This window comes from Triticum aestivum, chromosome 6B (assembly GCF_018294505.1).
Source record: "Triticum aestivum cultivar Chinese Spring chromosome 6B, IWGSC CS RefSeq v2.1, whole genome shotgun sequence".
Lineage (NCBI taxonomy): Eukaryota > Viridiplantae > Streptophyta > Magnoliopsida > Poales > Poaceae > Triticum > Triticum aestivum.
The window spans coordinates 51,526,900-51,551,145 of record NC_057810.1 but is presented as its reverse complement, the minus strand read 5'-3'; the positions used below and the strand labels follow the sequence as shown (position 1 = coordinate 51,551,145).

The 24,246-nt window shown below is 44.8% G+C and overlaps 1 protein-coding gene across 2 annotated transcripts; it reads left to right on the top strand.

Annotated features, from left to right (window-relative positions):
* Positions 1–13,689: 13,689 nt before the first annotated feature.
* LOC123135711 (putative disease resistance protein RGA3) lies at positions 13,690–23,066 on the top strand. Of its 2 annotated transcripts, none has more exons than XM_044554895.1 (8): positions 13,690–13,982; positions 14,669–14,827; positions 14,917–14,987; positions 15,201–16,256; positions 18,548–20,657; positions 21,083–22,093; positions 22,220–22,314; positions 22,616–23,066. In XM_044554895.1, exons 4-7 carry the CDS (start codon positions 15,216–15,218, stop codon positions 22,312–22,314), a joined length of 4,257 nt encoding a protein of 1,418 aa, XP_044410830.1. In that variant the 5' UTR covers positions 13,690–13,982; positions 14,669–14,827; positions 14,917–14,987; positions 15,201–15,215; the 3' UTR covers positions 22,616–23,066. The 2 variants fall into 2 exon arrangements, with proteins under 2 accessions (XP_044410830.1, XP_044410829.1); XM_044554894.1 differs by having other exon boundaries at positions 22,202–22,314.
* The last annotated feature ends 1,180 nt before the right edge of the window (positions 23,067–24,246 follow it).

The window sequence follows — 24,246 nt, the reverse complement described above, 5'->3', positions numbered from 1 at the left end:
CATTGCTTCTTCATAGTTCGAAGGTTCACTGTTGTCTAACAACATGATTTCCAGGACAGGGTTGCCATACCACTCTGGTGTGGAGCGTGTCCTTGTGGACCTACGAAGTTCAGTAGTAACTTGATCCGAAGTACCTTGATCATCATCATTAATTTCCTCTCTAGTCGGTGCAGGCACCATAGGAACATCTTCCTGAGCTGCGCTACTTACCGTTCAAGAGGTAGTACTTCATCAAGTTCCACTTTCCTCCCACTTACTTCTTTCGAGAGAAACTCTTTCTCCAGAAAGGACCCGTTCTTGGCAACAAAGATCTTGCCTTCGGATCTGAGGTAGAAGGTATACCCAATGGTTTCCTTAGGGTATCCTATGAAGACGCATTTTTCCGACTTGGGTTCGAGCTTTTCAGGTTCAAGTTTCTTGACATAAGCATCGCATCCCCAAACTTTTAGAAACGACAGCTTAGGTTTCTTCCCAAACCATAATTCATACGGTGTCGTCTTAACGGATTTAGACGGTGCCCTATTTAAAGTGAATGTAGCTGTCTCTAGAGCGTATCCCCAAAATGATAGCGGTAAATCGGTGAGTGACATCATAGATTGCACCATATCCAATAGAGTGCGATTACGACGTTCGGACACACTGTTACGCTGATGTGTTCCAGGCGGCGTGAGTTGTGAAATGATTCCACATTTCCTTAAGTGTGTACCAAATTCGTGACTTAAATATTCTCCTCCACGATCTGATCGTAAGAACTTTATTTTTCGGTCACGTTGATTCTCTACCTCATTCTGAAATTCTGTGAACTTTTCAAAGGTCTCAGACTTGTGTTTCATCAAGTAGACATACCCATATCTACTTAAGTCATCAGTGAGAGTGAGAACATAACGATAGCCACCACGAGCCTCAACGCTCATTGGACCGCACACATCAGTATGTATAATTTCCAATAAGTTGGTTGCTCGCTCCATTGTTCCGGAGAACGGAGTCTTGGTCATTTTACCCATGAGGCATGGTTCACACGTATCAAATGATTCAAAATCAAGAGACTCCAAAAGTCCATCTGTATGGAGCTTCTTCATGCGTTTGATACCAATGTGACCAAGGCGGCAGTGCCACAGATATGTGGGACTATCATTATCAATCTTACATCTTTTGGTATTCACACTATGAATATGTGTAACATCACGTTCGAGATTCATTAAGAATAAACCATTGACCAGCGGGGCATGACCATAAAACATATCTCTCATATAAATAGAACAACCATTATTCTCGGATTTAAATGAGTAGCCATCTCGTATTAAACGATATCCAGATACAATGTTCATGCTCAAAGCTGGCACTAAATAACAATTATTGAGGTTTAAAACTAATCCCGTAGGTAAATGTAGAGGTAGCGTGCCGACGGCGATCACATCGACCTTGGAACCATTCCCGACGCGCATCGTCACCTCGTCCTTCGCCAGTCTCCACTTATTCCGCAGCTCCTGTTTTGAGTTACAAATATGAGCAACCGCACCGGTATCAAATACCCAGGAGCTACTACGAGTACTGGTAAGGTACACATCAATTACATGTATATCACATATACCTTTAGTGTTGCCGGCCTTCTTGTCCGCTAAGTATTTGGGGCAGTTCCGCTTCTAGTGTCCGCTTCCCTTGCAATAAAAGCACTCAGTCTCAGGTTTGGGTCCATTCTTTGGCTTCTTCCCGGCAACTGGCTTACCGGGCGTGGCAACTCCCTTGCTGTCCTTCTTGAAGTTCTTCTTACCCTTACCTTTCTTGAAACTAGTGATTTTATTGACCATCAACACTTGATGTTCCTTTTTGATTTCCACCTCCGCTGATTTCAGCATTGAAAATACTTCAGGAATAGTTTTCACCATCCCTTGCATATTGTAGTTCATCACAAAGCTCTTGTAGGTAGGTGGGAGCGACTGAAGGATTCTGTCAATGACCGCCTCGTCCGGGAGGTTAATGTCCAGCTGGGACAAGCGGTTGTGCAACCCAGACATTTTGAGTATGTGCTCACTGACAGAACTATGTTCCTCCATCTTACAACTATAGAACTTGTCAGAGACTTCATATCTCTCAACCCGGGCATGAGCTTGGAAAACCATTTTCAGCTCTTCGAACATCTCATATGCTCCGTGTTGCTCAAAACGCTTTTGAAGCCCCGGTTCTAAGCTATAAAGCATGCCGCACTGAACGAGGGAGTAATCATCAGCACGCGACTGCCAAGCGTTCATAACGTCTTGGTTCTCTGGGATGGGTGCTTCACCTAGCGGTGCTTCTAGGACATATGCTTTCTTGGCAGCTATGAGGATGATCCTCAGGTTCCGGACGCAGTCCGTATAGTTGCTGCCATCATCTTTTAGCTTGGTTTTCTCTAGGAACGCGTTGAAGTTGAGGTTGACATGACTGTGGGCCATTTGATCTACAAGACATTTTGCAAAGGTTTTTAGACTAAGTTCATGATAATTAAGTTCATCTAATCAAATTATTTAATCTCCCACTTAGATAGACATCCCTCTAGTCATCTAAGTGATCCATGATCCGAGTCAACTAGGCCGTGTCCGATCATCATCTGAGACGGACTAGTCATCATCGGTGAACATCTTCATGTTGATCGTATCTTCTGTACGACTCATGTTTGACCTTTCGGTCTCTTGTGTTCCGAGGCCATGTTTGTACATGCTAGGCTCGTCAAGTCAACCTAAGTGTTTTGCATGTGTAAATCTGGCTTACACCCGTTGTATGTGAACATTAGGATCTATCACACCCGATCATCACGTGGTGCTTCGAAACAACGAACTTTCGCAACGGTACATAGTTAGGGGGAACACTTTCTTGAAATTATTATGAGGGATCATCTTATTTACTACCGCCGTTCTAAGCAAATAAGATGCAACAACATGATAAACATCACATGCAATCAAATAGTGACACGATATGGCCAATATCATATTGCTCCTTTGATCTCCATCTTCGGGGCGCCATGATCATCTTCGTCACCGGCATGACACCATGATCTCCATCATCATAATCTTCATCATCGTGTCTCCATGAAGTTGTTCGCCAACTATTACTTCTACTACTATGGCTAACGGTTTAGCAATAAAGTAAAGTAATTACATGGCTTTATTCATTGACATGCAGGTCATACAATAATTAAGACAACTCCTATGGCTCCTGCCGGTTGTCATACTCATCGACATGCAAGTCGTGATTCCTATTACAAGAACATGATCAATCTCATACATCACAGATATATCATTCATCACAACCTTTTTGGCTATATCACATCACAAGGCATATGCTGCAAAAACAAGTTAGACGTCCTCTAATTGTTGTTGAATGTTTTTACGTGGCTGCAATAGGGTTCTAGCAAGAATGTTTCTTACCTACGTAAAAACCACAACGTGATATGCCAATTTCTATTTACTCTTCATAAGGACCCTTTTCATCGAATCCGATCCGACTAAAGTGGGAGAGACAGACACCCGCTAGCCACCTTATGCAACTAGTGTATGTCAGTCGGTGGAACCTGTCTCACGTAAGCGTACGTGTGAGGTCGGTCCGGGCCGCTTCATCCCACGATGCCGCCGAAACAAGATAAGACTAGTAGTGGCAAGAAAATTGACAACATCTACGCCCACAACAAGATTGTGTTCTACTCGTGCATAGAAACTACGCATAGACCTAGCTCATGATGCCACTGTTCGGGAACGTTGCAGAAAATAAAAAAATTCTACGCTTCACCAAGATCAATCTATGGAGTCATCTAGCAACGAGAGAGAGGAGTGCATCTACATACCCTTGTAGATCATGAGCGGAAGCATTCAAGAGAACGGGGTTGAGGGAGTCGTACTCGTCGTGATCCAAATCACCGAAGATCCTAGTGCCGAACGGACGGCACCTCCGCGTTCAACACACGTACGGTTGGGGAAGACGTCTCCTCCTTCTTGATCCAGCAAGGGGAAGGAGAGGTTGATGGAGATCCAGCAGCACATCGGCGTGGTGGTGGAAGTAGCGGCGATCTCGGCAGGGCTTCGCCAAGCTCAGCGAGAGGGAGAGGTGTTACGGGGGGAGAGGGAGGCGCCAGGGACTAGGGTGCGGCTGCCCTCCCTCCCCCCTCTTTATATAGGGGCCCTGGGGGGTACTGGCCCCCTAGAGATCTAATCTCAAGGGGGGGCGGCGGCCAAGGGGGGGGGGGACTTGCCCCCCAAGTCAAGTGGGGCGCTCCCCACCCCTAGGGTTTCCAACCCTAGGCGCATGAGGAGGCCCAAGGGGGGCGCACCAGCCCACCAGGGGTTGGTTCCCTTCCCACTTCAGCCCATGTGGCCCTCCGGGATAGGTGGCCCCACCCAGTGGACCCCTGGGACCCTTCAAGTGGTCCCGGTACAATACCGGTGACCCCCGAAACTTTCCCGGTGGCCGAAACTGGACTTCCTATATACAAATCTTCACCTCTGGACCATTCCGGAACTCCTCGTGACAATCAGGATCTCATCCAGGACTCCGAAAAGCTTTAGGGTTACCGCATAGTAATATCTCTACAACCCTAGCGTCACCGAACCTTAAGTGTGTAGACCCTACGGGTTCGGGAATCATGCAGACGTGACTGAGACAGCTCTCCGGCCAATAACCAACAGCGGGATCTGGATACCCATGTTGGCTCCCACATGTTCCACGATGATCTCATCGAATGAACCACGATGTCGAGGATTCAAGTAATCCTGTATACAATTCCCTTTGTCAATCGGTACGTTACTTGCCCGAGATTCGATTGTCAGTATCCTAATACCTCGTTCAATCTCGTTACCGGCAAGTCACTTTACTCGTACCGTAATGCATGATCCCGTGACCAACCACTTGGTCGCATTGAGCTCATTATGATGATGCATTACCGAGTGGGCCCAGAGATACCTCTCCGTCATACGGAGTGACAAATCCCAGTCTCGATCCGTGTCAACCCAACAGATACTTTCAGGGATACCTGTAGTATACCTTTATAGTCACCCAGTTACGTTGTGACGTTTGGTACACCCAAAGCACTCCTACAGTATCCGGGAGTTACAAGATCTCATGGTCTAAGGAAATGATACTTGACATTGGAAAAGCTCTAGCAAACGAACTACACGATCTTGTGATATGCTCCGGATTGGGTCTTTGTCCATCACATCATTCTCCTAATGATGTGATCCCGTTATCAATGACATCCAATGTCCATAGTCAGGAAACCATGACTATCTGTTGATTAACGAGCTAGTCAACTAGAGGCTCACTAGGGACATGTTGTGGTCTATGTATTCACACATGTACTACGGTTTCCGGATAACACAATTATAGCATGAATAATAGACAATTATCATGAACAAGGAAATATAAAAATAATCATTTTTTTATTGCCTCTAGTGCATATTTCCAACATCGGGATCAACGGATAAAGGCCTCGAACACATCTATCTCGATAGAGGATTTTCTTCGTTGCCTGATCCTTAATCAAAAAGAAATAAGAGTGAAACTCGAGGAAGACATGATTATCTAGGGCAATTCGGTGAACAGAAAGAAGACTTTTGGCAGCACTAGGGACATGCAATATTTTCTTGAGATGAATATTGCGACTAGGGGTACTAAATATTGAATGACCAATGTGATTTATCCGCATACCTTCTCCACTTGCCGTGTGAATTTGATACTTTCCACGGTACCTTTCCTTCATGGTCACCTTCTCAAGTTCATTGGTGATGTGGTTGGTGGCGGCACTATTGACATACCAGTTGGTGTCGATGTCGTAGGAGCCGTCGGCCGCCGCAGCGACCTTGTCATCGTCTTGAGAGTCGTCCTCGTCTTCATCATAGCGGTACCAGCAGTCCTTTGCGGTGTGGCCCGGCTTGCCACATATTTGGCAGTGAGGCGAGCCCGGACGAGATCGACCAGAGCCACCGCTGCCTCCGCGGCAAGCCTTGTTGTTGAAGCGCCCGCCGTTGTTGTTGCTGCCACCAGACCGTCCCCTGCCACGGGAAGGGCCGCGTGAACATGCACCACCACGTCCGCGGGTTGCAGCGTTGGCGGACGACTTGAAGGAGTGGCCGCCCACACCGTGGAACTGCGCCATGCGTTGATCTAAGTTGCTGAGCATGGCGAAGATCTCATCGAGGGAGGCGGGTGAGACGCGGGCGTCGAGGGCCGAGACCAGGGGCTGGTACTCCAGATCCAGCCCATGGAGGATATAGGAGATCAGCTCGTCATCCTGGATCGGCTTGCCAGCCGCGGCCAGCTCGTCGGCGAGGCCACACATGTGGGAGAAGTAGGTGGTGGCGGATTGGGTACCTTTCTGCGCGTTGATGAGGGAGGTTCGGATTTTATTGACGTGGCTCAATGACTGCGACGAGTACATGCCCGCCAGCGTCGTCCAGAGCGCGTTCGCCGTGGTGACCGTGGTCACCGTGACCAGCACCTCCTTGGAGAGGTTGCTGAGGAGGAAGCCGAGCACCTGCTGGTCCTCCCTGACCCAGAGAGGGTGGAGAGGGTTGGGCTCGAAGGTATCCTTGTCGTCCTTGTCCTTGGCGGCGCGGAGCTTAGCCGGCTCCGGTGAGGTGCCGTCGATGTAGCCGAAGACACCGGCGCCACGCAGTTAGGGTGTGACCTGCGTGCGCCACAACACGTAGTTCGTGCGGGAAAGCTTCTCGATGACCTGCCCATTGAGATTGGACTGGGCGGCACCGGAGGAGGAAGGCATGGTTTCGGCACAGGTGGAGATAATGGAGGCTAGATGGGAAGTAGGAAGGCTCTGATACCATGTGCGTTGGCGGAAACGTCTTACCCATCAAGGGCGATGTGTTGCGTGTTATAAAGGCAGGGTGCGAGCCTGGTATACGCGTACAGGAGTTTGTTAGGGTTACATGTTGTAGTGGAAGAAATAGAGATAAGAGAGATAAGCTACAAAAGAGGTTACAACCGAATATAGCTATGTGCCTACTCAATATCTCCATAACTAGATGATCCTCTCAACCTCCTGTACATATCACATAATCATGTGTTTAACATCGAGGAACGAACTCACTCGAGAGTAGTCGGAGAATCGCACCGTATCTCGAGAGGAGTCAATTCTTCCTAAGATCAGCCATGAAACTCCACTAGCAGTAACACAGAGTGTCGGTTTGCATGCTTTGACTTGAGAAATCAAAATTCTAGGAGGAAATCAAGAGGAGTTGGGAGAATTTTGCTTTGTTGAGTTTACATCCAAGCACGTTTTTGAATTCTGACAAAACCTGTTGTGTTGAAAGAAATTCTTGTTCTCCAGAAATCCTGCTGTTATCCATGGTTGCCAAAATTGACAAGTCATATTTTTACGAGTACAACGGGCAAACACTATGCATACAATGCTCTTTGCAGGCATTAATTTCGGATGAAACATTTGATTAAAGCATAAGGAATCGAGTGAGTGAAGCTCTTTGCGGACTTCAATTTCGGATAGTCCTTTTTCTGTAAATTTCGACTTTAATGTCCTTGACTCAAAGGGCTTTGAAATGTATTGTCAGCCTACATACATGGTTTTTGAGGGGGGGAAAGAACTTGGTTTTGCTTGACAGAGAAACAAGTAGCTGAAGGGCTGCGTGGTTGAAAACTCGGTAGGCTAGTTGTCAAGCTTGAACCACATGGAGAAATCAATTCCTTTGTTCTTAAGATCTTCAGTAGCGGAGTAAATAGCATAAAACTACTACTGTTCGTTCCTACTTTAGAGGCTAAGGTTCCAAAAAACTACCGGATTTTAATTTTTCTCAGTCTATCAAATGGGTGGTTAGCTGTTTCAAAAAACCCTAATCATAGAGTGCTTCAAGATTGATCGCTGACAGTTAGGACCTGCATGTAAGAAAACCGTTTGTTTAACCGTCTATTTGGCTGTTACCTTACATGTGGGACCCACATGTCAGTGTCCCTTTGTCATATTCTAATAAAAAAATCTGTTCTTTTATACATTTACAGATAACCCCTGTAAGTTTTCTATAAAAAGCAATCGGGTCCCTGAATATTCTTAGAAAAAGCAATCGGGCCCTTGAGGATAACTCGCGTGTGCCCAGAGAAACGGCGTCGGCAGCTTGCCGGCGGCTAGGTTGCCGGCCAGGCGAAAGAAGGTGGCTCAGCCGCCGCGTTCCTCGGCGCGAGGCGGGCGACGCACTAGGTGGCGGAGTTCCCTGCTGACCGATGTCGCTACTCCTGGCCATGCGCGTGGTGGCCCGTGCTCCTGTGCGCGGCAGCCCGAGCCCCTGGCCATGGCGCGGCTGGTGGCGGACCGGTCTCCTTGGCGCGACTGGCGGCGACCCTTGCTCCTGGGCGCTGCAGGTGCGCTCCTGGCCATGGCACACGGATGGCCGCGGCCCGTGCTCCTGCAATGCGGCTGCTCCTCTGCGCGGCCTTCGTTCCCGCCGTCAACCTTGTCTTGGCGCACGACGGATGCTGGAGCTGGCCGTCGGTGGGTGGGGGTAGTCGGGCAGGGGCAGAGGAAGTAGAAAGAGCCAGAGGAGAGAAGTGAAGATAAAGGAAGAAGAGACAACTTACACGTGGGTCCCACACGTAAGGTAACGGTCAAACAAACAAATTGTTTAGGGGTGGGCTGACCTGTCATGAAATGGATTAAATCGCTAGCAACAAGTGTTTTGTATTTTCTGAAACAGCGGAACACCCGTTTGGTAGTTATATGAGAAAAACTAAAAACCGATAGTTTTTTGAAACCCTGGCATGTAATGTAGTAGTTTTATACTATTTACTCCCAGTAGCGGGACGGATCCGATCAAAAAGCTACAATTCATAATAATTCATCAATAGCCCTCCTACAATCTGTCAAGAAATAACACAACAGAATTATAATTGCTCCAGGTAATCCGTATAAAACAACAATTTTAGAAAAAAGCTTAGAGCAGGAGAAAAGAACCATCTTACTCAGGATCGAGCTGAAATTTATCAAACTCAAACCAAGACTATGCTAGATAAATAAGAGTACATTTCAGAATATATGCATCACTTTGATACCTTTTACTACGCAAATTCTACATTTGACTGTAGAAAATAAAATCGAAGGTACATTGCTCAATGATAACTTTACCTCTATCAAAATGTGCTTTCAGAAATTAGTTCACAATTTCTCAATGATACCTTTACCCCTATCAAATTGTTCAACCAAATTTACGAGAATACAAAAATATAAGAATTTGGGCTTTCGGAAATATTATGGAAGGTTCTGCCCGTTTTTTTTCTTTTTATCCCTTTTGCAGTGTGTTCTCTTAGTTTGTTTTAACGATTTTTTTTTTGTTTTTTCTTCTCCTGTTTTTTCGTCTCCTTTTAAATTTTTTATTTTCCCGATTTTAATTCAGGAACAATACTGAAAGCCATGAACTTTGAAAATTCAAGAACATCTTTTCATGTTTGTGAAAATATTCAATCAACTTTGCGAGTAATTTTTTAATTCAAGAACACTTTTTCATATTTGCAATTAATTTTAAAATTTACATTTCTATAAATTCGTGAATATTTTGAAAATTTTAAATATTTTTTGAAAATCATTAAAAAATCAAGTTCGTGAACATTTTATAAATTATCACTTTTTTTACAATTCGTGGATTTTAAAAAAAGAAAACTCTTAAGATCTGTGAAAAAACGGAGTTTACCCTAAGCGAGGAGCTACCATTTTGAGCGAACATTAGTGGACTGTTCACTGGAGCGAATGACAGCGCCGTTTTTCAGGGTATATGGTTATTTTTTGGTTTTTCCCTTTTGTTGTGTTTTCTTTGGTCGTAACAATTTTACACTGAATTTTCATTTTCCTTTGTTCTTTTCCTGCTATTTTTTCCTATTTTCCTTTTTTGCTTTTTTTTGTTCTCATTTCAATTCACGAATATTTTATAAAATATGTGAAAATTTTAAAAGAAAGATCATTTATTCATTCTGTGCAAAAAAATATTAAAATTCACAAGTATTTTCTATTCATAGACACCTTTTCAGATTTGTAAAAAAAGCCAAGTTCACGATTTTGTGAATTAGGTAACATTTTTGAAAATTGTGAACTTTGTTTTGAAAATCCTTGAATATTGTTTCATTTTCATCTACATTTTAAATATATCTTGGTTTCTTTTTATTTTGTGATTTTTTTAAATCTGCCGCAAAACAGAATTTTCTAAAAGTTAGGAGCTACGTTTTCTGATCATTTTGTGCAAACATCAATTAAGGTTTCCTGGAGGTAAATGGGCCGGCCCATAAGATTGTGCTTCGTGTCGACTATGGGCCTGTTCTGTAGCTCTTGATGACCCAAAACTCCTTAACTCCTCAGCTCAAATCCAACAGCAAGCTTCTCGGTAAAAAGGTGGAGTTGATCGATTGTTCGGCGAACTAGCTTCTCGCACCGGTCCCTTACATTAGCATAAAACCACCCTAGAAAACAAAATAAGATTTCAATCAAGGCCATGGCTGTCCTACATCTGTGGTCGTCGGCATTAACCAGGGCGTCCGTCCCTTGAATCGCTACGTCGCCGTTGGTACGTGAGGCGTGGCTGGTGGCTGATGGAGGAGCATAGACGGAGCAGCTGTACAAGGGGTAGACCGGGGATCCTCAGCTACTCCTGGTCGCTACTCGCTAGGGATGGCGCCTCCTGGTCCCTAGGAACAGGACGGTGACTGCTTTTTTTTTTTTTTGAGCATAAGGACGGTGACTGCTTGACGGGAAGACAATGAGCGGGCATTGGGAAGGGTAGCGGCCGGCGAGTCGTGTTGGGCCTTGTTCGCTTGGGCTGTTTCTTGTACCGATTCGGTTTGGTAGTCACTTGGCGGTGGCAGAGGAAGGTAATTTCTATCAAACTCTCACTCCTTAAACGGTTCGGCTGGGCTTCCAATCTGGAGTTGAGTAGTTGAGAAGCTGGAGGGCTCCCAAACACGCCCTATAGGGTCTTTACACGAGATGAAATGATCTTCCGTGTGAAGTAGATATGGTAACAGGCCAGCCCATTAGCGCTACTAAAATAGGAGAAATGGAAGAAAAAAGGGGCTCGCATGATTTGATCGCTGGTCACCCAGTTAGTGGGCGGCGCTGCTAGCCATCGCGGCACGCTAGAGTTCATGTTAATACAGGAGAGGTTTTTTTTTTAAGACAAACTCACGAAACTTTTATTCAACCGTCACAATGTTTACAGGGACGAACAAAAGATTGCCGGGGTGGCCTAACCAGACATGGCGGCCGGTCCCCAACGTTAATGCATGCCTCGCAAGGTTGTGAGCCTCAAAGTTCGAGGATCTAAATTCATGATTAAAAGAACATGAGGAGAAAAAACGAGCTCTGTCCGTTATTTCATGTACCACTGCTCCATATGCTGCCGCCGTCCCACCTTTGATCGCGTCCACCGCTGTCAAGCAATCCGAGGCGATGAAAACTTTCTGCTCGTACAAGTCCTCGGCAAGCGCCAGTGCTTCCCTGGTAGCTAGAACTTCCGGGTCGACTATGTTCTTGAAGATAACTGCCGAGGCCCCCAAATAAACACCCGATGCATCACGGCAAATGGAGAGGTGCAGCTTACTTGATGGCATAGGCCCTAGATTTTTTAATTCTCTTTTTTTTTTCATTTCTGTTGTTCTTTGTTTCGTTTTCTTGGCTTTTTTCCTTGCTGTTATACTTTCGTTTTTATTTATTTCCTAGTTTGCAATTCATGTTTTTCCTTCTTATCGCTTTTCACAGTTTCTATTCTTTTTTGTTTCTTTCTTCGGTTTATTTTTTCTTTGCTTTCTTTTTGGTTTTCATTAGTTTTTCTTTCTTTGTTTTGGTTTTTATTCTATATGTTTTGTATCAAGAACATTTTTAAATACAAGTTTAACATATTCCAAATATGAGTTTAATACCTTTTTAATACATGGTCTGCTTTTTTTCTATACACATTTTTAACATTAGCTAAATTCTTGATGAACATTTTCAAATACAAGACTATTTTTTAATACATGATGAACATTTTTTCTATACACACTTTTAAACATTTTTCAAATGTTTGGTTAGCATTTTTAAATAAAAGATTAGCATTTTTCTAACACATGTTCAACATTTTTTCTATACAAATCTTTTTTTTTGAATATCAGTACAGACACAAGCGCTCATATACACATACACATACACTCATCCCTATGAACACACACACGCACACCCTACCCCTATGAGCATCTCCGAAAGACTGAGCCGGTATATCATCTTGAAATTTATGAAGTCACCGTAGGCGCCTCGTCGTCGACGGGAACGTCTCCTCTACTGAATGCGCATCACCGGAATTCCTGAAATAAATTCACAAATAAATGCGAGCACCAGGATTTGAACCCTGGTGGGCTGGGATACCAATGTCCCTCTAACCACCCATTTTTAACATTAGTCAAATGCTAGATGAACATTTTTCAAATACAATACTAAGATTTTTTTAATACACGATGAATATCTTTTCCATACACACTTTCTAACATTTTTAAATGTTTGATTAACATTTTTAAATAAAAGATTAGCATTTCTCTGACACATGGTCAACATTTTTTCTATACACATTTAACATTTTGAAATGCTTTATTAACATTTTTTTCAAATGCATTATTAACTTTTTTGAATACATGGTCAACATTTGTACTATATACATTAAATATTTTTCAAATACATGGTCAACATTTTTTCTATACACACTTCAACATTCTTATATGCTTGATTAAGATTTCAAATAGAAAAATATTTTTTTTAAAACATGGTCAACATTTTTTTATACACACATTTAAACATTTTTCAAATGCTTGATTAACATTTTTTCAAATACAAGATTAACATTTTTTTCAAATGTGTATAGAAAAATGTGAGGCTGGCTCTGGTGTTGGAGTTGATCCGGCAAGCTTTGTGACCTTGATGACTTCATTGTCTGTGCAGCAATTTGAGGCCGAATCCAGTGTTGGAGCAGCTTGCGGTGGCATGGTATCAGCCTGTTCAAGAGGAAGAAGAGAGTTGGCCCTAAGGATTTCAGTGTATCCCCCCCCCCCCCTCCCCTGATTTTTTTTCTTAGCAATGTTTTATACTCCTGATTGGGTCCATAGATGCGAGTGCATTTTCTTAAAAAGAAAACTATGTTTCGTTGTTTTTGTAGGAACATAAATTGGACGAGTACTTTAGCAATGTCCAATTCTGCCCTGACAAGTATCTGCTCATGCGTGCAAAAAAATGTTTTGGCAAAAAAATAATATATTTAGACATATACATATCCATGCTCAAATATTATCTGCAAGCGTTTCGGGTGAAGTCCAAGCATTTCTAGACCACTGAATATTATTTTGTTTGCATGGAAATTGTGTCACGCTTTGAACATTAACATGGACATATAAAATAGATTAATTTTTTTATAAACATGTTTGCTAGTACTTGTAGAATTTTTTATGGTTCATCGGTAGAGGAAATGCCCCTGAAACCAAACATATACATGTTCGGGACTAACACCCTATTCGGGATCGCTTCGCTCCACAATTGCGGGCGGAGCTGTAGTTTCCTCGCTCCGCACATTCTGTAGTCCGTGGATTGCCAAACAGAGCCTAAGTTAGCGAGTTCGATAGTTTAAGGACTATAAAATGAAATGACAGTTGAGCCACGAAATAGAAATATGTAGTTTATCGGCCTGCTCTTTTTACTTTATCGGATAACCCTTCTTCTCTTTTTCGACTGAAACGAAAAGAAATCGCGGCCACATCCCCATCCCCATCCCCATCCCCATCTGCTCTGCCGCCGCCGGCGCTCCACCTCCGATGGCTTCTCCCTACCTCCTCCCCCTCCTCCAGCTTCCTCGCCCAAGCCCCAGCCCCTCACCTCCTTCCGCTCGCCGTCTCCTCCTCCGTATTCATGGGGCGGATGCCATGCGCAGCACAAGGAGGCTGTTGCAGCCGCCGCCGGGAGAAGCAACGGGCCGCGGCGACGGCGGCAAAGTGAGCTGGTGAGCACCGATTCGCATCTGGGCTTCTGCATTGTTTTTATTCATTTATTTATTGTTGGTTCGCATCGACACCCACCCCCGACATGTGAAATCGATGCTGAGCCCTCTACCTGCTCCGTTAATCAAAAGCCAATTAATCCATTCAAAATGCGTACTACGATGTTGTCTGGAGTGGCTTGCACACATGCATATGCATGGGAAGAGCAAAGATTCCTGGGCGCTGCAGGCGTGGATCTAGATGATTACTTTAACTTCAATTAGCAAAAAGAACAGTAACCACATGTACTGCAGCATCGTTAACATTACGAATTGTGGATCTAGAGGTGAATTAGAGTTAATTAACTCTTGATGACTGTTGAATCTCGAGCTATGGCCTGTCGATGTCGGCTTTAGCTTGGATCTAGAGGTGAATTAAGGTTAATTAGCCCTCGATGTCTGTTAAAATATCAAGCTGCGACCTGTTGATGTCGGATTTAGCGCGAATCTAGACGATAACCCACCCAACTGCTACTTAGTAAAAATGGTAAAATGCAAAGGCATCTTCCTCCCAGTGAACTCTGCATACTACTGCCTCCCAATACAAGTCCATCTCATCTTTTGAAGGGAACACAGGTCCATCTCTACTAGCAAGCCGTTCTGCATCATTAGCAAAAATTAACCATAAATATTTCTCTACCCATCTCAAGGGTGCAAGAGGGACACATTTGCTCAAGCGGACTTCCATGAGAAGCAACCATGGCTCCCTGGTCGCTTGCTGAATGCTGTGAGTGGCGCGCTTTAGTTTAGAGCAATCACCGCAAGCAAAGGCTTCTTGATCTACTCTCAGCTCATGCTCCCTATTGCAGGTAAATCTCTTACCAAGCTCAGGGTTATCTTTATCTGCCTACATTTTTGACCTTTGGAGAGCTAATTTCCCTTTGGCTTATATACTCAGTGCTCAGTCCGTTTTAGAACTTCACCAGTACGAGTAGCAGGTGCAGGACCCAACATCCATCCATCTTGAAGGTAATATCGCCCCTCTGTTTAGCTGGCTTTGCTTACATCAATCGATATAGGTGCCTCAAGTTTGCCTATTTCTGTTGTTTCGCATGCTTACAAATTGTTCACCATGTAATCATGTTAGCATTCTAGTGCAGCCCTTCCCTGTCTTTTTTTCTGGAAATCTTGATTAGCTACAACGAATGGTGGAGATGATATGTTGGTTCATCTTTGTTACAGCAAAAAGCAGCAAAAATGGCGATCGTCCTGGATGCTTTTGCATCCTACGTGCAAAATATGCTCACCGAGATGGTGAGCGGAGAGATGCACATGCTGCTAGGAGTCACAGACGAGATCGAGAAGATGGATGTTAAGCTTAAGGATCTCAAGAACTTCCTTGCTGACGCTGATAGGAGAAATATCACTGACAACAGCGTGCAAGAGTGGGTGGCCGAGCTCAAGCGTGCCATGTATGAAGCTGCCGACATCCTCGACCTCTGCCAGCTCAAGGCCATGGAGCAGGGTCCGTCCACTAAAGATGTGGGGTGCTTCAACCCCTTGCTCTTCTGCATGCGGAATCCCTCCCATGCCCACGACATCGGCACCCGCATCAAGGCGCTCAACAAGAGGCTCAGCGTCATCAAGGAGCGAAGCGCTGCTTTTAGCTTCATCCCTCTTGGTTCCTATGAGGATCGTAGCAGCAAGGTGCAAGCCTCTCATTCTGGAAATAAGAGACGCGAGACATCAGGGGTGTTTGACCGGTCAGGTGTAGTCGGAGAGAAGATCGAACAAGACACAAGAAAGCTAGTTGAGATTATGCTGAGTGAAGAGGAGGGCAACACCAACATCATGCTGGTCGCTGTTGTTGGTGTCGGCGGAATCGGCAAGACCACTCTTGCCCAGAAGGTCTTTAATGATGAAGCCTTGAATTCGGAGTTCGAGAAGATGATATGGTTGAGCATCAATAAGGACTTTGACAAGGTTGAGTTGCTCAGGACAATCATCACGCAAGCCGGGGGAGTACATGGTGGTGAAAAGGCGTTGGCTGTGCTTCAGCCAATCCTTGCCACTACCTTGAAAGGGAAGAAGCTATTCCTGGTGCTAGATGATGTTTGGAACCATGGGGCATGGGATGATGTGCTTAAAGCACCCTTGGCTAATGATGTGGCTCGAGGTAGCCGAGTCCTTGTCACTACTAGAGATGAAAGAGTAGCTCGAGGGATGAAAGCCGTGCTTCCATACCACCATGTCGACAAGTTGGAGGAGGAGGATGCCTGGTTATTGCTCAAGAAACAGGTTTGTAACTAAACTCCATGTATCTTCATTAATTACTAGCTCCATGCTTAATTTTGAGTAGAGATAGTAAGGCTACTCATAGTGGGTTGACTCTTATTGCATGATGGGTGTCTATATAAAACTTTCCCAAGGCATAGTTTTCAGAGATTTGTATCTTAGCCAGTTCCATTTAATAAGTTGTACCGTCACTCTAGCTTTTGTATGGTGTCACCTTAGATTTCTTTCCAAGGCATTGCGATAACTAGGGTACCGCATTGGTGTTTTTCCTAATAATTTGGTGCCCTCTTTACTTTTGAGGTTACAAAATGGTACATTGAAGACATGGACACTATAATTATGCCACACAACAAATGCAAAACCACATGGGTGTGCTCTGAGTAAAAAAGGCACAGTACTAAGCCTAGCCATCGAATTCATTATGGGTTGATAAAACACAACCTCACTACCACAACACTAGGCCTCATGCTCATATACTCCCACATGTATCATTTTTCGTGGTAAATTGAAAACAGTCGCATGACCTCTGTTCTGAAAGAGATGTACCTTTAGAGTTGAGCACAAGAATTAAGTGTGTGAGTAAAATTCCCATATTTTTCTTTACCTTTTACTCACAAGAGCTGTCACCTCGGGAACACACTATAGCAGGCACTAGCCCAAGCCATCAGTAGGATAGCCTGCGGCTTGTCAGTAGTTGGCGTCGGAACAAGAGGGCCCTAGTGCATCGATCCTTGAATTGTACTGCATCTAGTATGGAGTTTGGAGTCCCCACTATAACAGGAGCTAAAGCTTTGTATGTTAATCTCAAGCTACTAACAAAGATTAGTCTCGTCCCTAAACTCTCTCATCCTCTGATCCACACAAGCTCTAACAAGAGCATTAAGTTACCTTGTTTCCTTCCAAAATCTGGGCTACCATCTCTCTTTAAGAGATTATTTTAACTTTTGGAATGTTAGTTTTGAAATTTATATAGTCGCCACCTGAAATGCAATTCCAAGCAAAATTGTTAATTACGATATAAAGTAGAATGCAAGAAACTAGCAAGGTGGTATTGTTTCCGTTCTCGGCCTTTGGCCAAGATTCAGTTGTGTTCAGCTGGAGGAGTCAATAAACAAACAATAATTGATATGTTAGTAATACTGGAGCCCAACCCTATTGCTGGTCGCTTCCGTGATCTCGACATCCAAATCGTACACGGAGGAAGGAGGTCACCCACCAAGCCATCTCCTGCCTCGGTACTATTCCCATCTTTCACCATCCCCACCTTCTCATCCACCGCAAATGTACTAGCGGCGTTGTCGTGCCGTCAAATCATGGTGGTCTCACCCTCCCCTATCTCGTCCTCCGCAGATCCTAACCATAGGGGCTACTCGCTGCCGCCGTCCAGTACCAGCCCACTAGTTGTCTTACCCCCACCCATGGTCGGCGACGATATTGCCCCGCCCTAACGCTAACACCTCTACCACTGCACCAAACCATCCGTCTAAATCCCCTCTCAACAGCGGTATCCCAACAAAAGACCCGCTAATCTATTGTAAACAAATTTACTGAAAATCGTTAATCAGCTAGAACAGAAGATCCTCTAATCTTAAAAAAAATGTTCAAATAATATATTGCTCAGAACATAACATGATTCGCTTTTAGTTAGAAAAAAGTTAATGAGCTGAACAAAAATCAATATGAACAACAATTTGTTGGGAGAATGTGTGTACAATCCAACACCGAGGTGCCTTCATGGATACAAAATTTTGATTCGTATTGAATTAATAATATTGTAAATTATATTATGGGGTTCCTTAGAAAAATCATGCTTATTTGGAAATGTAGATTGTAAAAGACATAAATAAAATTAAATTCAAAAATAGATGAAACCCTTCAGTGCCATGCAATATTTCTCCACACAATTAAGGCTGTAATTTAGTTAGTACTATAGATGATAAACATATAAAGAATTCCGGTTAAAAAGAAAGTAAAAACTCATCATCATGTTATGGTGCATGTTTGATGTTTGATGTTATGGTATTTCGACTCACATCAACGTCTCGCTTATCAGTTCCTTCACTTGACAATTCAGTTTAGGTAGTACACTAACTGGTCCTTTTCTTTCACGAGCTCATTGTTGACTAAATAGAACACTAGCTGCTAACAAACTACTCCCTCTGTCCCATAATGTAAGACGTTTTTTCACACTACACTAGTGTCAAAATACGTCTTACATTATGGGACGGAGGGAGTATTATTCTTGTAAGGCAAACTGCTTCTTATGGACTTCATTGGCTTAATCTTATTTACAGGTAGTCTCAAGTGAGGCAGATGCGCGTGAAATTGATATTCTCAAGGACATTGGGTTGCAAATTATAGCAAAATGTGATGGTTTGCCTCTTGCTGTGAAAGTAATGGGAGGACTCTTGTGTCAGAAAGACAAAAAATATCATGCGTGGGAGATGGTTCTGCATGACTCCATATGGTCGGTATCTGAAATACCTGAAGAGTTAAACCATGCAGTACATTTAAGCTATGAAGATTTGCCGCCTTGTATCAAACAATGCTTTTTGTACTACTGCCTTCTCCCTAAAACTGCATTGTTCTTTCGGCATAACATCATTGGCATGTGGATCAGTGAAGGATTTCTTCACAGCTCAGAAGACTTGGAAGAATTAGGAAGGGAGTACTATAAGGAGTTGATATTGAGGAACCTGATAGAGCCAAGCACAAAGTACACGGATCAAGTTGCGTGCAACATACATGATGTTGTTCGCTCGTTTGGTCAATTTGTGGCTAGAGATGAGGCACTAGCAGCCCAGAGTGGAGAAACTAGTTTTGTTAGCAAGCTTAAAGAACAAAAATTTCTTCGGTTATCTCTAGAAAGCCAAGCATCAGAATCAGATGGGATAGACTGGAGTTCCTTACAAGCACAACAGACATTGAGAACACTAATATCAGTTGGCCACATAAATATGAAGCCTGGTGATTCTTTGGTTCGTTTTCCATGCCTACGTACTTTCGATATAAAATCTGCACATGTTGTAGCATTGCTTGAATCTTTACATAAACTCAAGCACTTGAGGTATTTGTCCTTAGAAGAAACGGATATTCCCAGTCTACCAGATTGCATTGGAAAGATGAAATTCTTGCAGTACATTAGCCTTAAAGGATGCAAAGAAATTGTGCAAGTTCCACATAGCATTGTAATGTTAGAGCAGCTAAGGTATCTCGACTTCAGGGGAACAAATATAACTGACATACCTATGGGGTTTAGTGTTTTAACAAACTTGAGGATAGTACGTGGTTTTCCGGCCCATGAGGATGGTGATTGCTGCAGTTTGGAAGAATTGGGTCCTCTTTCTCGGCTCAAAGATCTTGGAATAAATGGATTAGAGAAGGTAACTGCTTCCTTGTCCGCAGCAAAGGCAAAGCTTGGCAAGAAGGTTCATCTTACCAAGCTATTCTTAGGTTGTAGTAGTAAACTGGGAAAAGATAGGCAACGAATTGAGCAGGTGTTTGATGAGCTCTGCCCTCCGCCCAGGTTAGAATTTCTTGAGATCGGTGGATACTTTGGCCGATGGCTCCCAAGGTGGATGATGTCTTCATCAGTTGTGCCCCTCAAGAGCTTGAGGATTCTGTTCATTACTGACCTGGCCTACTGCAGACAGCTTCCTGATGGCTTGTGTCAGCTCCCCTATTTGGAGTTCTTTAAGATCCTCCGTGCTCCAGCCATCAAGCGTGTTGGACCAGAATTCATGCAGCCCTACCATCAGCACAGTCCTCGTCCTTCCCAGATGGTGGCAGCATTTCTGAGATTGCATGAGTTCTATTTAATAGGGATGGTGGAATGGGAGGAGTGGGAGTGGGAGGAGCAAGTGCGAGCCTTTCCTGTCTTGCAGCGTCTTATGCTAAGCCGCTGCAAATTGAAGTGTCTTCCTCCTGGCCTTGCCTCCCAGGCAAGGGCTTTGAATAAATTGTCCATATACCATGTCCAGGGTCTCATCTCTCTAGAGAACTTTCCCTCTCTGGTTGAGCTGGATCTGGATCAAGTCCTTGACCTGGAGATGATCACTAATCTTCCAAGACTGCAGAAGCTTACCATCAAATACTGCCAAAAGATGAAGGCGGTGGAAGGTGTTCCTCTGCTCCAGAGGCTCTTTCTCTCGGATAACAACATGGAAACAATCCCAGAATACATGGGAGGTATAAACCCAAGGCAGTTGGAGCTATACTGCAGCCCAGCGCTGCTAGCTTCCATAGCTGCGGGAAAATCTGGCCCTGAGTGGGACAAGTTCAGCCATGTTGAACATGTCAAGACGTATGCAAGTCAAGGAGATAATTCAAGGAAATGGTATGTCTTCTACACAGCTAAACCCTACAGCTTGGAGACAAATGTCAGCGTTTCATTCATGTCCAGAGGTAAATTAGCATTCGTGGTTCATCTTAATTTGTCTATCTATTCTGGTTATTTGAACTATTCCCTTCGTTTTCTACCTTCGATCAGTATGTTGGAGTTTGAATATATTCCTAACTATTCCTTTTGAATACACCCTTCTAAAGTAGGACAAAAATAATATGTTAGTAATGTCAACATAGATGTATTATTTTACCGGAGTAATAGATTGATCGGCTTTTATCATTTTGTAAGGGCTAACTGTTGGCCAATGCTACTTTCTGATTTTTCCAGAGTCCATCATTTGCTAAGTTTATGTTGTTCGTACTTGTTTCCTACTTCCCCTGCTCATATGTGAATTCTGGATCTCACTATTTTAGCTCTGTTAGTTGAGCTCTGGCCTTGCAAGTCATGGATCCTATAATCACTTTTACGTTTTCTTCTAATGCAGGAACCTTAACTTCTTTTGAGGACACACAGAGATTTGAGTCTGTCTTCAAAATGACAAGAAAAACCTTTAGCTACATCTGCAGTTTGGTGATGGGGCCGTCAATGAAAGATATGAACAGGTACACCTTTGTTGACGGGAGGGTACTGTCTTTAGAAGATTGGGTAGCCGTTGCTCTGAAAAGGTTGCAATCTAGTGAGCCAACAGAGATCATAGGATCCTCTTCTGGTGTTAACGAGTCAACCATCTTGTTGGTAACTGAGAGGTTTGTTGCTAACTTGCTCGAGCGAGCAAAGATCTGGTGCTGGCCAGGGTCCAGCGCAATGGATAAGATCAAATCCATGTTTGGCAAGATCCACAATATGCATAACTGTTGTGGTGTTATATGCACAACCAATGTCCCATTTGTATCAAAGTGCGACCATGAGAAGAAACAGAGCACTCAGATGCAAGTCGTGGTTGATCCAGGAATGAGGTTCATGAACTACAAGGTAGATAGCATGAACCAGTCGACCCTTTTGCAGGATTCTGAAATCTTCCAGGGGGCTGAGATGGGCTTTTGGCTGAATGGCAACAAGCTGAAGGTATCAGTAGATGGATCAGAAATCGGGGAATACATAATTGGCGATGAAAGTTACCCTCTTCTCCCATGGCTACTCACACCTTACCAGGAAGAAGACCTCTCGGATTCCAAGGTGGAGTTCAATCGGAGACACTCTGCAACGACAACCTGTGCGTTGAAGGCGATGGCTAGGTTCAAAGGCACATGGAAGTACCTGCAAGAAGAGACGTGGTGGCCGGTCAATCCTGACAGTGTAGTTAAGATAATCCGTGCCTGCTGCATGCTGCACAACATAGTCATAGATATGGAGGATGATGCAGCCATGCCGAGGTCTACATCTGAGGATTGGGACTGCTATGAGGAAGTGCGCCAGTTAGCAAATGAGGACGCTGTCTGGGCAAGGGATATGCTGTCGCAGTACTTCTTGACCACCATGTCATCCGAATCGGGAGGTGAACTAACACAACTTCTCCTACATCTTAATTTGTTCATTTGGTTGCTATGTCCACTAATTTTTCATAATCATTTCCTCCTGCTGTTTCCATCCTTCATATATTTAGTCGGCCCGGTGGATGTAGGGGAGGACGGTGAAGTAGCTGCAACAGGCTCAGGGGATGAAAGCAGGGAACAAGAAGCAGAGACAACAACAGCAGAGGAAGAGAGGCAATGTTAGGTACATTTTCCTGCTTGATTTTAGGTACCACTGATAGTACATTTTCCTGCTTTATTCTAGGCACATGCTGTGCTTAATGTCTTGGTATTCCCTCAATTCCAGCAATATCAAACTAGCAGCGTGTTAAGCAGAACACTAGTATCTACTAACTGAAACTCTTGTGTAGTTTGTTTAATAGCATTATGATACAGACAAAAATAAACTTAGCTGCTATACTATGCGCGGAAATAAAATTCTTGATATATTAAACCCTGGTGATTGGCCGTACATCTGATATAGATTAAAACCTTGGTTTGGCCAGGTGAAAGGGAAGTTGACATCGGTCCTGCTGGTTGGAGCTTTAGAATGCATGAATCCAGAGAAGCCCTGGAATGGAGCAACAGACTAACTTGGTGCTGCAACTGGAATTGAAGTTGAATGTTTTCTTAAGTTGGTCATATATCTATTAGGCAAAGACAAGTATTATGTAGTCTGTACTTTATGTATGTGCAGTAAGCTTTAACTGGAAATGTGGCTAGCTGCTTGGACACTATCTGTAGTTTTCATCCATCAGTTGATGCAGACTGAAGGATTCTCAAACGTAATGGCAGGTAGCCATGTATGTGTATGTCAGGTGCATGTTTGGGCCAGTAATCTTCTTCAATTCAAGGACTATTGACGAAGTCCCTGATGTCAAAAATGAACTAGAATTTCAGAGCAAGAGGGCCGCATTTGTAGTTCCATTACTTGATATGATGAAATAGCAGCTTCCATCATTGTTACAGCACCGTTTCTCTGAATTGAATTGCCACAAGCAACCCAGTAATCTAGATCTCTGCTAAAGCAACACCAGCCACAACTTTCTGTCAGTCATACGGCCACATCAGGCAGAAGAAACTTTCTGTCAATCAAATCATGTAAAAGGACTAAATCAGCATCAACTCAGAGCTCCGTTCGACGAAATCTATCATGCACATCTTCAGCGCCATCTCCGTCGCAGAAGCAGCTTTCTGTTGTTTGGGGCACAGCGGCCTCCATCCCCAACCAAGTGGTTTTGCATAAATGTATGCCATTGCGATGGTTCCATAAAGACCAGAGCATGGCAGCGCACAGCGTGGCCACATGCTCAAAATTCTAGCCTAAATCGATTTGCATAAATTTAACTAAATTTGCTCAGCTTGACTACGGAGGAAGCTCAAACTTCAGACACAATGAGGATCACTTGACAGTTTTTACCACTACGAAACGGTGGACTGAGACGTTAGGCGTCGCGATGAAGGATGGACGGCTCTGGCGACTGCTCGGGCGGCGCCCCTGGCGACGCGGACGCTGCGGCTGCCCCGCCGCCGCCCCTCCCCCCCCCTCGAGCTCCGCCCCCTCGCCGGCGTCCGCCGCACCTGTCCCACCGCCGACCCCCCCCCCCTCTGGTTCTCCGCGGGTCGTGTGGGCTGACCTCGCCGAGGCCGACGATGTCGCCACTGGATGCCCCGCCGTGTGCCGGGACCGTGTCCCTCCCAAGGCTCCGCCGCGGCTGCCGCTGCCCGACCACGTCGGTGGCCCTACTCCCAGGGGTGGGAGTTCAGCCGCCCGCGGGTTAGCTCGGTGCCGGCGCCTCCCTCCTGCCGCCTCTCCGTCGCGGGGGTCGCAAGGTTCGACCTTGGGGTCCGGGGTGCCCTCCCGGCGTCGCCGTGCTGGCAGCTGGGGTGTTGCCGGCCGCGCAGACCGTGGCCCTGCTCTCGCCTCCTGGAAGCCCTCGACCCTGGCCATGCCCTCCTCTGCTCTGGCCCGATCGTCTCCGGCGATCCCGCCCGAGCTTGCTGCGGTCCTCTCCCGTTGTGCCCCCTTCCGACCCTTCTTTCCGTCTCGCAGTTCCTTCGGGCCCTACCCTCTGGGTCGCATTCACGCCCCGCCATCCCCTCGCCGCCCCCGTCCTCCCCCGCCGACGGCCACCGC

Bases quoted from the DNA above. Each gene is read 5' to 3' on its own strand.
- LOC123135711 (XM_044554894.1), top strand. From the start codon at position 15,216: ATGGCGATCGTCCTGGATGCTTTTGCATCCTACGTGCAAAATATGCTC. The intron at 16,257-18,547 runs GTTTGTAACTAA...TCTTATTTACAG, and splicing joins GGTTATTGCTCAAGAAACAG to GTAGTCTCAAGTGAGGCAGA. The intron at 20,658-21,082 runs GTAAATTAGCAT...CTTCTAATGCAG, and splicing joins CGTTTCATTCATGTCCAGAG to GAACCTTAACTTCTTTTGAG.